Genomic DNA, 14614 nt, shown 5'->3' on the forward strand with positions numbered 1-14614 from the left:
GATGTGCCCGCAACCAAGGTACATGCCCTTGACTGGAATCGAACCCGGGACCCTTCAGTCTGTAGGCTGACGCTCTATCCACTGAGCCAAACCAGTCAGGGCTTCCCCCCACATTTTAAATCCTGACCTCAGTTACACGGGGCTGGAAGGTGACTGCAATTGAGGCTTCTAACAGCACTGTAACGAGAAAGCCCATGAACTCCTGCGGCTGAGGTCTCTGGGACCAGCACAGCCCTGGGTCCTTTATTTACCAAGCCCCAATACTCAGTGTTTCCATTGGATTCAGTGAGTGACCCAGAATCTTTTCAAATAACACTGCTTATTCAGCCTTCTACTTGAATGACATGCAATTTAATACAAGACACTTATTTACCAAGGACGATGACCTTCTAGGCACCAGACTAATTCTTTCTGATAAATAACATTTCATTTACTTCCTACAGTTGTGTAAGGAGTAGCAACATTTTATGGGGCATAGCAGATGCTGTCACTCACATCTCTCTAGTCTCAGCACCTGTGCTGAGATGGTGGTATAGAAATGGCCCAGAAACCCTCTGGGGTGTAGTCATCCTGAGGTGTGTGTGTTTTGCCTCGTTTTCCAGCCTTTCCCCATAGTTTTAAGTTTTTATCTCCCCCTGGCCTCAGAGGACACTCTTTGCTGACTTCCACACTTACCCTTGGTTATTTTCCCTTTCTCACTCCCCACATAAACCATTTCTCTCAAATCCTTGTCTTTGGGTCTTCTCCTGGGAGAAAGCAGATGAAGCCAGTCGCCATGCTGGGTCTGTGGAAAGATGTGGCTCAGAATCTGGCCTGCATTATACACTCTGGAACTACTCACTCACCCCATGTTATAGATGAAGACACTGAGACAGAGGAGGCAAGGACCGCCTGGCTAGTAGATGGAATATGCCGCATGGCAAGTAGAATTTACTCTGCATGACAACTTGGATTTACTGCTCAGACTATTTTTTCCTCAACGTCAGTACTATTGACACTTTGGGTCAGACAGTTCTTTGTATAATGTTTAGCAGCATCCCTGGGCTCTTTGTATTAGATGCCAGTAGCACACCACCCCAGTTGTGACCAGCAAAAATGTCTCCAAATTGCCAAACGGCTCTGGGAGGAGGGGACAATTCCTCTGTGTTGAGGATCATTGGCCAAGAGAGCCAGGCCCAGGGGTAGGTCAGAGGTCCACACCAATGGAGAAAGGCAGAGAAGGAGACGCACACGTAGCTTATTTATTGACCTTGTATAAAGCTTTCATCCAATCTTTTACCTTCTGACTGCAAATCTGGCCCACTTTCCATTAGGCTAGGCTCCCTGAGATCAACTGTTCCGTCGCTCTGCTTGTGATAAAGTTCTTTCCTATTGAGGAAAGTTCTTTCCAATTCTGCTTCCTGGGCACTTACTTCATCAGTGTGCCCTCCAGGGCCATGCAGAGGCCTAATCCCTGTTCATGCGTGGCGCTTCAACTATTTGAACACAACTCCCGTGTCTCTGCCCTATAGATGGACATGGACTACATGCCAAGCGCTGCAGACACACAGGGAACAGCTGTCGGACTGCAAGTTCAAACTTCTAAGTTCTTTTCAGACCTTTGAACAGGAATTTCCAGGGGCTGGAGTCTATGCATTTTAAAGCTTCCAGGTAATTCTAATGTGGCCCATCACAGTCCAATATTTAGGAACCTCAGACCTACTGTATTCCAGCCCAGGCAACAGAGCTCTGATTTGTTCCTTAAAGCAGATACCTAAAAGATGGTATTTGAAGATGCATTCCAAAGAAACTCTTAAAATAATAGGATAGTTCATATTAGGTCAAAGAGGTATGTTTCTGTCTAGTTTCATTTTGAGTAAAATAACTTTATGTAAAGTTTATACCAAAAAACGGTCCTAAAAGTTGACACCAGAAAATGTTAGTCAGGCTTACTTCTCCAGAGAGTGGGCTCCCAGGAAATATTTAAACATTTCTTCTTTGTCCTTCTCTTCATTTTCAAAGCTCGGAGGATGTATGTGTGTGTAAAGGTACGTACACACATCCTTACGCATTGCAATCTGTTTTTAAAAGTTATTTAAAAAGTTGTAATGATGACCATCTTCTGCTATTTCATGTAGGGATGATGACATCGCTGGAAATAAGTTACAATCATAGACCTGAACAATTTGGGGAATAATAAAAGCATTGCAATGATGGATTTGAAAAAGACTCCAGCTCACCTGCCATCACAGGCAGTGAGAAAGAAGACCTAACAGTCATAGGACCACAGTATATCCACACAAAGATCCAGAGTTAAAAGAAACGGACACTGAAAAAAAAAAAAAAAGTGAGCCCTGGCTGGTTTGGCTCAATGGATAGAGCATCAGCCTGCGGACTGAAGGGTCCCGGGTTCGATTCCGGCCAAGGGCACATGCCTGGGTTGTGGGCTCGATCCCCAGTAGGGGGTGTGCAGGAGGCAGCCAATCAGTGATTCTCTCTCATCATTGATGTTTCTATCTCTCTCCCTCTCCCTTCCTCTCTAAAAATCAATAAAATATATTTTTAAAAAAGTGATAGCAGAGAAGTTGCAATGTTGGGTAAAAATAAAAATAGGCTCTTATATCTACTCAAGCTAAATCACCATTCATTTGGCTCAATGGATAAATATAGTCCCTCATAAAAGTAAATGATTATTCAATTCCTATTCACCCTAGGCTTTAAATTACATATCCTATATTCTTTTTAAAAATATATATATTTTATTGATTTTTTTTACAGAGAGGAAGGGAAAGGGATAGAGAGCTAGAGACATCGATAAGAGAAATATCGATCAGCTGCCTCCTGCACACCCGCCACTGGGGATGTGCCCGCAACCAAGGTACATGCCCTTGACCAGAATCGAACCTGGGACCCTTGAGTCCACAGGCCAACGCTCTAGCCACTGAGCCAAACCAGTCAGGGCCATATCCTATATTCTATTTTAAGGGTTTCCAGGCTTCTAAAATGGGCAAACGCTCCTCCTCTTTCCATTTTAACTGCCCCTATTTCTATTAAATAAATTAGAACAGATTGTTTTTTATTTTGAAGGAGTTTTCTGATTTCCTACTCACTGCTGCCCCAACTAAATACCCCTCATGTGACTTTAAGCCTTTGACCCGTGTCCCTTCTTATGTAAAGACCGTTCTCATGTCTTCCTCACAAACATTTCCCCTTCCTCTTGGTAAAGTCTTGTGTTATTTCTGGGAGCAGGAATCAGGGTCCAGGACTGAGTCCACAGCAGGCAGGCCCCTTTCTTCAGCCACAGGAGTTTGCTGATGCACACAAAGTTGACATGCCCATAAAACCCCCAACAACCCAACCCCCACTTTTTTTTAAAGTGAAATATAAGTCCGCATTCAAACTCCATCACAGCAACGAAATACCATGGAGGGCAGCCTCTGGATCTTTCAAGAATGATTATATTTCATGTGGTGAGGAGTGTGTGTGTGTGTGTGTGTGTGTGTGTGTGTACGAGAGAAAATTCAAGAGAGAAGGATATATATTGAAAGAGAGAGAGCAAGAGAGACAGAGTGAGAATGAGAGCAAGAAAGAGAGGTTGAGAAAGAGAGAGGAAATTCTAGCAAAGAAATGTGTGTGCGTACTGGTGGGTAATGCTACCCTAAATAACTTGGACTTTCACTGGCTGGCTTTTGTTCATAAAATGCTAATCCTTTTAGGTGCAGATCTATATAAAACATTGGGGATTAAAGAGCATACAGAAATCTCAAACCTCTTCTGCTACATAAGGTAAAGATATATTTCAACTAACAGTTCAAAATTCTTTTGAGGGTACTAACAAGGGGTCATTAAAAAATTTCCCAATTCTTTATGAAATACTAATATATGATGTATATCATGGGATATGCCAAACTAATAATGAACACTAGACAGGTCCCTGTAGTTACGTTTGAGATTATTTTTCAATGCACAGCTGTCTTTGGGAAAGAATTTATTTCTCAAGTCAACTATAACGATGGGGGAGGGAGTCATTTCATTTCACAAGGAAAAGCACCACCTGGCATTTGAAAATAATTCTCCTTTGCTTACCTGTGCTGTACTAATCATTTGTGCTCTCTCTTTCTCGTCACAGCCCTCGCAGGCAGGCAGATATTATTATCCCCTTCTTGCTGATGAGAAAACAGTGAGGAGATGAGTGGCAAAGTGTTAGAGTGGGGAGCCAAAGCAAGCTCCTGGCTCTCAGCCCCCAGCACTTTCTACTATCTTGCAAGAAAGCCTCAGATGAGAAGGGAGCAGCCCTGTGTTTGCTCCAAATCCTGGCTTCTCATGCATGATATCATATCCATCTACAAGGTACTCCCACTGGCCAGATTGCTAGACCAGATTTTCTTTAAGATTCAGTTCCCAAAGTTATCAGAAATGCATTTTGGACCCTGGCACCATCAGCCTGTGGCCCGCCTCCCATTGCCTTTCTTCATGCACAAGTAGTTTCGGTCTCATTTAACGGTCTTCCTCCACTTTGGCAACTCCTTGAGTGGCTGCCTTGCTCACCCGGGGAACTAAGCTGAAAAGCAGGTGTTCTTTTCCACTCAGCAGATGCAAAGGCGATAAGCTGCACTTTTTAGAGCCTCCTGAGAGACTCAGACACCCTGGGCTGAGCAACTTGGATCTTGTCCAATTTCCTCCTCTCCAGCCGGCTCGGGCTCCAGCTCCGGCTATGGATGTGTGTCTGAGTTCCGAGCAGCAGCCTGGGCGCCTGGGGGAAGGACCAAGCTCCCCAGATGGCTGGCTAGAGGCAGAGGAAGAGACTGTCCAGAAAGATGGCACCAGTGGACCCAAAGGAGGTAACCCCCTTCCTGTCCTCAACACCTTCTCAGTTGTTTTCCTGGTGATGGCATTTTCCAGTTAACTTCTGTGACAAGAATTTCCATTTACTTTTAACTCTAGATCTTGAAATGATTTTTATTGAAATATAATTGACATGTAATATTATATTAGTTTCAGGTGTATGACAAACGATTTGATATTTGGATATATTGCAAAATGATCACTACAATAAGTCTAGTTAACATCCTTCAAGATTGTTTGTATAACGCAGCTAAGTAGAAAAATGCCTTTATGCAAGTATAAGCATAGCATTACAAGTAATCCCTATTTTTCATTATTTACTTATCAAAATCCACAAATTTATATTATCTTGTATATAAATCTAAGACTGTATATTTTTGTAACAAGAACATTTAAAATGAAATTCAATCTAGATTGGTTTCTGCTTTTCATCAAAACGTATTCCTGGCAGCTCTGTCATACACGGATCTGTGTAGAGCAGTGGTTCTCAACCTTCCTAATGCCACCACCCTTTAATACAGTTCCTCATGTTGTGGTGACCCCCAATTTCATTGTTACAAATTGAACATAATTAAAGCATAGTGATTAATCACAAAAACAATATGTAATTATATATGTGTTTTCTGATGGTCTTAGGTGACTCCTGTGAAAGGGTCGTTCAACCCCTAAAGTGGTTGTGACCCACAGGTTGAGAATCGCTGGTGTAGAGCAAAGTGCATTTTCCCATCAGGACAGTGCAACCATTAGGGTTGCATTTCTGGACAGGGACTTAGTAGTTAATAAATGATGGACATACCAAATAATGTCATGAGAGCCAAGATACAGAATTTATAACATTTACAATCATTTAATGTGATACAATTATGTTCCAACTCTACTAAACCAGGATATTATTTATTCTTACTAAACTGTTTACATAAAAATGCAACTCTACCTGTCTCTCAAATCTGGTCCCTCTAAAACTACCAGTCTTGCATGGGTACAATAAATGAAAATACTTAATGTGCAATAAACATAAATTTCTATATTTCTGTAGACCATAAAAGGTTCTAATGGGAGTATATTTATATGCCCACGTTTCTTTACCCTGTTGATTGGGAAAGCATAAACATTAGCTTCTTAACCTGTAAAATACTGAACCATTCAAAATCAGCCCATTGACTTTTCCTCCAGTCTTGAGAGTCCCTGGTTGGCGATTTGTGGGAGGAAGGGAAGAATGAATGGTCTAGGGCAGCGGTTCTCAACCTGTGGGTCGCGAACAATGAAAATACATCCTGCATATCAGATATTTACATTATGATTCATAACAGTAGCAAAATGACAGTGATGAAGTAGCAACGAAAATAATTTTATGGTTGAGGGTCACCACAACATAAGGAACTGTATTAAAGGGTCATGGTATTAGGAAGGTTGAGAACCACTGGGGGCATCGCGGGGGTTGCTGGGGGAAGGAAGCCAGCAGGAGCTGGCATGAGTGAGTACCTGATGGTCAGGCTGCTCCTGGTAGACACTCCACTGATGAAAGCCTTTGAGGAAAAGAGCACAGCCCTGTACCGACTCCTTGTACCAGCTGGCCTGTACCAGCTCCTGAATTTCAGGAATTTGGTGAGCTGGTTATTAAACATGGCCATTATTGAAATTTAAGTTACATAAATTACAAAGAAATCGATTCTATAAAAGGCAAAGCTATATGGGAAAAAACCTAGATAATTAATACTCTGGACCAGACCTGGATTATTTTAGTGCATTTGATGATTAGCTATGTGCTTGAGGCTACTGATGTCCGTTGTATCTGGATGGTGGGAGTACTCCATTATGGTGTAGGCCGCACATCTTTCCCCAGGGACATTTTATCACCAGGGCTGTTTACATCATGGTCACCGTCAAACCCTACAAATCAGTGATGGGCCTCCTTGGTCATTTATACATAATTGGGTTGGCGTTGTATGTCAGTGGCTTCCCATAAGAGGTAGGTGAGGACCGGAGGTCTCCTTCCCTCCCTTATGGTCTCCCCACAGCCCTAACCAGGGCACATGACAGGAAAGGACCCCTCAGGACTGACTCAGCCACTCTTTACTAGCAGGTTCTGGCAAGTTCAGTGCAGCCCCTGGTCTCTGGAAGCTCGCCTTTTTGTTCAGGGCGGAGAATTCTCCTTCCAGGGGTGGAACACACTAAACCAGAACCTACGGCCGAAGAGCTACGGACATCGTGGTCACACCGTGGTCAAAGGCCATTTCCCCATCTGCTGCATACTGACACTTTTTTGGTAAAACACAACAAAAACGAATTGCTAGGAAGACAAAATGGAAATACATACACACAGACATGCAAAATATAAGCATGTAATTAGCTTCAACAGCCATGACCCCATGGCGGACATTCAAAAGGCCTCCTCCAAGTTTCGGTGCTGCTCTTTCTGGAAACCTGTTAAGACGGGTTGCAGACCAGTGGCACGGAGCTGGTGTAGTGCCCCTGGAAAGCAGTGGTACCTGACATAGCCTGTCCTACCTGCCTCCTAGGGGTGGACTCCTGAGTAGGTTTCTTCAAAGACCCGCCACCCTTCACCTCCTCCTCTGCGCATGTGCTCTTTTCCTCCCGTTTTATATGATATTTGAGAGCTGCTGGAGTGGTCATGAGAGCAAGGAAGCATTTAACACAGCAGTAACTCGATAGTCAGAGCTCATCTGACAGCCTCCTGTGGGGCTGGCTCATCTTTGGGTGACCTGAACCTTTTGAGGAGCTGATGTAAGAAGGATTTAAGGAACACGCTCCAGCCAACATTGGGAATGCTACTTCAAGACCTAAAAATAGTCAGGTCCATGTTTGCCCGGGTCCTCCTTGCACAGACAGCCCATTTGTGCCACTTTCCTGGTGCCATTTAGCTTTCTCCTGTCGTCAGGAGTGTGGGAATGGGGACACACTTCTTCCGTCCTCTTCTAACTAGAGGCAATATCCTTTGGCATTTCGTCACATGATAAAGATGTCACATCTGAATGCTATGTCCCTGCCACTCCATAGCACTGCTTTGTGCTAGTTTGCAGCCTTTGTCATTGATAGCGTCACCCCTCGGTTCCCATCCTACCAATTGTACTAAGTGTATATGTGCACTGAATCAACAAATCATGAAACTTATTTCATTTTCTGCCCCACAGATTTTAACAGCATAGAACCATCTCTTCATAGCCTCCAGAAATTTGTTCCTACAAATTATGCCAGCTACACTCAGGAGAACTATCTGTTTGCAGGCAAGAAGATTGTCGTTCAAGAATCAATAGAGAGTTACGGAGCAGTGGTGTGGCCAGGGGTGAGACAGCTGTTACACTGGGATGGCAGGGCTTCTGGGGACGATATAACACTTTTGTACATTTGCGTGGCCTTGGACAATTTGCCAAGTACTTTAACATTTTGGGTTTCTCCAACTGAGGGTCAATTGTTGCCCCCCGCCCCCCCACCAGGGGTGCGGGTGGTGTGCTTGGGCTCCACGAATGCATCACATCTCTCCCATAAGCTTTGATTTTCCTCTGTGCTATGTTCCTGAAGCATTATTGTTTACATTAATATAAGCTTGAATATATCAGGAAGTAGGATGAAAAATTCATATGAATTCTTAAGGACAAAGTCACATCCTCAGAGTTTTGGCTTTGCAGCATGTACCTTCAGGCCACTCCCACAGACTCTCAGGTTTACGTTTTCTGTTCACATTGTGGATATTCCAGCAGGAATGTTCAAGAACCACGGCTGCATCTCATGTTCTCCCTGCAGCAGCCCCCGGAGGATGGCGCCGAAATGGGGGAGACACTGAATTGAGAGCCAGCAAACCTGCTGTTTCCTGGCTGTGTGGTCATGGATGGTCACTGCGCCTCTGTTTGCCTTCATTTCCATATTTAAAGCATGGGGCAGTGTTCATGGCCAGTGCCGAGATGGTTGTGAGGGTTCAGTGAAGTGCTACCCCTACGCTCATGTTAGATGGTCATTGTTCATGCAGTATGATTACTATTAATGAATCACTAAATTAATGAGGAAAAGCTCATGACCTTGTAAAGCTATTGCACTGGGGGCGCCGTGCACAACCAGGCTGGGACAGCGGCCTCGGATGCAGCACTGCTGTTCTTTCCACCGCAGGGGTTTTCAGCCTGGGCTTAGAGAGGCTCCAGATCAACAGCTCAGCCGCTAGCTTGGAGCTGAATCATGCTGGGGTCTCCTTAAAATGCAGATTCTAATTCCGGGATGGGCGATGCTGTGCTCTGCATTTCTCCCAGGCTCCCAGGTGATACAGACCTGCCGGTCCAGGCACTGCACATGCAATGAGTAGTCATGATTAGAGCTTCCATGGAGAGCCCTCGGGGCGATCTGGGGCACTGGTGGCAAGTGAGAAGGGAGCAGGAGGAGGAATGGACAGCCAGGGGTCCCCTCGCTCCTAGAGCTCCTCCTCCCCCCACCCAAGGACAGTCCATTTTTATTTCTTATGCATATGAGTATGATTTCCTTCAAACAAAGGCTTTTCTTCTCTTTTTTTAATTGAATTTATTGGGGTGACAATGATTAATAAAATGATATAGGTTTCAGGTGTACAATTCTATAATATATCATCTGTATATTGTATTGCATGTTCACCACCCCAAGTCAAGTCTCCTTCCACCACCATTTATCCCCCTATATCCCCTCTTGCATCCACCCCCTCCCCCCTCCTTTCCCTCTAGTTATCACCATACTGTTGTCTCTGTCTGTGAGGGGTTTTTTTTTGTGGGTTTTTTTTGCTTTGCTTTTTTTTTTTTAAATATATTTTCACTAGAGGCCCCTCTCAGCCTGGCCCTCTCACAATCCGGGACCCCTTGGAGGATGTTGGACTGCTGGTTTCAGCCTGATCCCCACAGGCAAGAGATGTGTAGTGCATGAAGTAGCAGGTGATGGGGGGCACCGCTCCCCCTCATCCCAGCCCTGCTGCACCTGCTGCCGCTGCAGCTCAGTAGTGCCGCCGCGGAGGAGCGCTTGCCAGCAGATGTCTGGCACCTCTTGGTCAGCTGAGCGTCATAGCTACTGGCTGGTTGTCTGGTCGTCCGGTCAACCAGTCGCTTAGGCTTTCATATATATAGATATGTGGCAAACAGACAACAGTAGCAGGGTTATCCGAGATTAGATTTGTCCACTGGGCAGTTTTATGCTCATCAAGGCCTCAGCCTTTCATGCACAAACCCTGGCCTCTCTTGGGACCTCAAACTCTTGAAAACTGCAACAGAAGGATTCACGTAACACGCTTCTCTTATGTGTAGTCCAGTGCAGCTCTCCGTGAAAGAGATCATTTTCCAGATTTCACTAACAAGCTAAGAAGGGTGGGAGAGTGTTTGCAATGTCCAAAAATGTAGCTGTTCCTGAGAAAAAAGCTTTATTCCCAGATAGCACCCCAGAGGGGCCAGCCTCACACAGGGCAGGGCTATCTCTTCAGAAAACACCTCAAAGCATGTGTCCTCTCCATAGCTCTAGGTGACACTGTCTTCCTAATATTGAAACCCCTACATCACAAATAATTATCCTCTCAAGGCATGTTTGATTTTCTGTATAAAAAGCTATCTTAATTTATTTGCATATGTGTTTTAGCAAATCATAGTGCGGTCCATGGACCAGAAACCCTGGCAACACCTGGTAGCTTGTGGGAAACGTAGTCCTGAGCACCCCAAGCAGAGCACACTGCACACAGACGTGCATCTGAACCAGGCCTAGGTGATCTGCGTGCACACTAAAGTGTGGGAAGTATTGTTCTGATAGTCTGTTTCTTAGAGAAACCACTTACAACAAAACAAAACTGCCCAGTTGTCCAGCATAGAAGACAAAGCCCTGGCCCACCTGAATGTTGACAGAGGCTAGGAGAGAGGTCTTGAAGAAGTTTACCCAACATTCTTAAAGCAGGTGGAGGCCTGACATGACTAAACCAGAGGAGGGAGTTGCTGTTCTGTAGCCCTCACTGCCCAGGTTTGCAAGAGATGAGCTGATCTTCCAATTCCTGGCGGTCGAGCAAGAGTCTTCTGATACAGGCGATTCACAAACCTGTTTCTCTAGTTCCTTTGATGTAGGTTATAATTTTCATATTCCAGAGGTCTAAATACATCAGTAAATGTATATTTTGATTCTGGTGAACCTTTCCATAAACTATTAATGATAAGTCTTATAGTATTTAATTTGGGGTGGAGATTGAGATGGCTACTGGTTTCCAATGTTGCAATGCCCAAGTGACAACTATAAATCTTTTTTAGGCTATGGCCTTGTGTCAATATTTGGAGGAACATACAGAGGAATTGAATTTTCAAGATGCTAAAATACTTGAAATTGGTGCTGGACCAGGCCTTGTTTCCATTGTGGCCAGTATTTTAGGTTTGTTTGTTTGTTTACTTATTCCTGACCTTGTTTCAAAAGACCTTTATTGTGACAACAGTGATAAGGAGTATCACAGGCTTAGGTGCTCAGCCATGATTCCACTCACTGAATCTCCCCCAGTGTCACAAGCTAGAATTACTACTGTTATCCCCAGAGATAAGATCATTGTGTGTTAGAGATAAGAGGTTCAGTAATTTCCCCAGTCCACCGATTACCATGTGATGAAGTTGAAAATTTGGAGGTCTGACTCTCAAATCCTCTGTTGTAAACAACTAGGTTATGTTGTCTCCTGCTCTTTGTTGCAAATATTGTCACTAACATTGTGAAGGAAATAAAAAGTGAGTTAATCCAAGGTGAAGACAGATTTATACCCAAAATGTAGGTTGTGAGTTCCTGGGCACTGGGCAAGAGGTGGTACTAATCTGGCTACTTCTGCCTATATTATCATAGTTCTTTCTTTAAAACTAATCTGGGAATACGGTGATCTATTTTGTGAGCCATCGTCACTAGCTTTAAAATGCCTAAGAATTAATTTAATTAATTTAGATAAGGGTGAGAATCAGACAAAATAGACTATCCTTTGTGGAAAGAAAACTGGATGCTGAATACTTCATGTAAGAGAAAAAGAAAATCATCAGATAAATGTATTTTTAGAGGGAAAATTATGAATTACTATATTAAGCAGCTGCTGAAAACAGTAATATGTTTAGTGAATTATCCTGAAATCTCTTAACATTGCACCATTGCTTAACTTAAAAGTTTCTTAAAAGATGGTTCTCAACCAAAGGTGATTTCTGTCCCACGAGGGACATTTGGCAATGTCGGAAGACATTTTTGATTGTCACAACTTGGGGATGGGTGGGGAGGTGCTACTGTCATCTGTTGGATCGGTAACAGAGACACTTCCAAACATCTTACAAAGTACAGGGCAGCCCCTCCCAGCCCCGCCCCTAAAAGAATTATCCAGTGGAATTATGTCAAATGTGTCCGGCCCATATGTCAATAGGGCCAAGGTTGAGAAGCCCAGTCCTAGTTCTCTTCTTTCTCCCTGAAAGTATATGTCCACTCTGAATGCCCAAAAGATTCCAAGTAATTATTACATTTTTCCTCTTTCTCTCTTAGGAGCTCAAGTCACCGCCACAGATTTGCCTGATGTCCTAGGAAACCTTCAACACAACCTTTTAAAGAATACACTAGCACACACAGCACACCTGCCTGAAGTGAAAGAGCTGGTGTGGGGAGAAGGCCTGGAACAGAACTTCCCCAAGTCGACTTTCTATTATGACTACGTTCTGGCCTCCGATGTGGTCTACCACCACTACTGCCTGGACAAGCTGCTCTCCACCATGGCGCACCTCTGCCAGCCAGGGACTGTGTTGCTTTGGGCAAACAAGTTCAGGTTCAGCACTGACTATGAATTTCTAGACAGATTCAAGCAAGTTTTTGATACAACGTTCTTGGCTGAATTTCCAGAGTCGTCAGTTAAAATTTTTAAAGGAACACTAAAATGGGACTAAATGAAACAAATTGCCATTAGAAAACTTAGTGTGTGTTTTGAGCAGTGTTAGAAATGGTATTGTCAAGAAAACACTTATAAGATTGAGAAGGTGGTGCATAAAAAGATCTTGTACACGCAAAACAAGCAGAACTTAATACTACAGCAGCTATCGAAAATCACCTATTTAAGGTTATCTAGTTAATCTAAACATCTGTAAAGAATAATGTGAAAATATAAAAATAGCTTTGCTGGCTCCCAGAAGTTTCAACTAAATGTTCAGTAAATTTTACATGAATAAATTAATAAACAAGTTTTAGTATAATTTACTACAAACTTACTTGTTTCTCTCAATTCATTCTCCTCATTCATGCTGCATATTTAAAAAGAACGCAATGGGTTTTATATTTTCTGGCTTTTTCTACAGAAGTTGGCAGCCACTGTACTATAATGTAAGCTAACTTGATTATTCTCCTACTATGACTACAACTAATTTTGATTTCCTGTAATTCTTGTTGATGGACATTTTTTCCTTTGGGTTACAGCGAAACAGCACTGCAGCACATCTAAAGAACAAGGAGTGGGAGAAGGCACATTCATGGAACAAATGTGTTTCAACTGCGTTTCTCATTATGGAGCTCCCTTCCTCTACATCTGGTTCTCTCTGCAGGTCCCAAGAGAAATGAAGGGAAGACACTATACTATGAGTAAGCAGTTGTACACCACAAATAAGAAGTAAAGCAAGTGTCTTTATGTATGTTGCTCACTTCGTCTGGACAGCCCTTTTTGGTCACGTCTATCGACTTAATCCTCATCCCCACAGTCTTAAGAAAGCCTGACCTAAATTCTCAAATCAAAGGTGGCTGCACTGTGTATCTCACAGCACTGTATCTGTACTTCCGTTCTACTTACTCCAGTCTACTTCAGAGACAAGTCCAGATCCGCAGGCCCCGACTAGGTATCAGTTTCCTGAGAGTGTATTTAGGGTTTATGGTGTCCTGCATACAGTAGAGTTCCAATTAACATTGGATTAACTGAGAGGTTTCTGTTTGCTGATTTCTGTGTCCATTTTTTAAAGTATTTTTATTGAGAGAGAGAGAGAGAGAGATAGAAACATCAATGATGAGAGAGAATAATTGATTGGCTGCCTTCTGCAGGCCCCATATTGGGGATCGAGCCCACAACCCCAGCATGTGCCCTGACCAGGAATCGAACTGTGATCTCCTGGTTCATAGGTCAATGCTCAACCACTGAGCTATGTCGGCTGGGCATAATCAAGTCTATTGCTAAAACAGGAAACTAACCTACTATGCTTGATGTAGTGCCACTGGGACGACCAACTGTAGAAAGGCATGGGCCATTGTTTCCAACACTTGAAACATAAGTTATATTATGCTTCCACACTGCGTCATTAATGGCTTCACTTGAAAGAGGGAATTCTCCTGAAAGAGAGAATTCCCTTGAACATAAAATACTGTCCCACTTTTTAAGAACTATATTATTATTGTGTGAAAATATTTGCAAAATATGGTTTATATAAAAAAAAAAACACAGAAAACTGTGGCTATAAATAAGCCTGCATTAGAATGACTCAGGGGACATTCTCAAACAATAAAAGCTTAGCTCTATTCCCAAAGTATTTATAATAGCAAAATATTGTTCAATTGCGTGGTTAAGTAACTTTTGGCACCACCCACCATTGGTGGAACATGATACAGCCATTCCAGGTGGTACAGCCGAGTTGGGTTTTGGTGTTGGGAAGCAGTCATGAGGCCAGGTTAAATGTGGGGAAATGCTAGATACAAAATTGAACATATGTGGGGAAAACTACAATAGGACTGAAGGCAAGTACTGAATGATTCATAGTATTGGGTAGCAGGGCAATAGCTGGTTTCACTCCCATCCTCCACTTGAAATAATGCATTC

General features: G+C 43.3%; 1 protein-coding gene across 1 annotated transcript; it reads left to right on the top strand.

The window, feature by feature from the left end:
• Positions 1–4573: 4573 nt before the first annotated feature.
• LOC132226432 (protein-lysine methyltransferase METTL21C-like) lies at positions 4574–13024 on the top strand. The gene is made up of 4 exons (XM_059681093.1): positions 4574–4820; positions 7977–8128; positions 11073–11190; positions 12316–13024. The coding sequence occupies exons 1-4, from the start codon at positions 4694–4696 to the stop codon at positions 12708–12710; spliced, it is 792 nt and encodes a 263-aa protein (XP_059537076.1). The 5' UTR covers positions 4574–4693; the 3' UTR covers positions 12711–13024.
• The last annotated feature ends 1590 nt before the right edge of the window (positions 13025–14614 follow it).

This window comes from Myotis daubentonii, chromosome 2 (genome assembly GCF_963259705.1).
Source record: "Myotis daubentonii chromosome 2, mMyoDau2.1, whole genome shotgun sequence".
NCBI lineage: Eukaryota > Metazoa > Chordata > Mammalia > Chiroptera > Vespertilionidae > Myotis > Myotis daubentonii.

Coding starts and splice junctions, on each gene's coding strand:
- LOC132226432 (XM_059681093.1), top strand. CDS start 4,694: ATGGATGTGTGTCTGAGTTCCGAGCAGCAGCCTGGGCGCCTGGGGGAA. Junction 4,821..7,976: donor CACCAGTGGACCCAAAGGAG/GTAACCCCCTTC, acceptor TCTGCCCCACAG/ATTTTAACAGCATAGAACCA. Junction 11,191..12,315: donor CATTGTGGCCAGTATTTTAG/GTTTGTTTGTTT, acceptor TTTCTCTCTTAG/GAGCTCAAGTCACCGCCACA.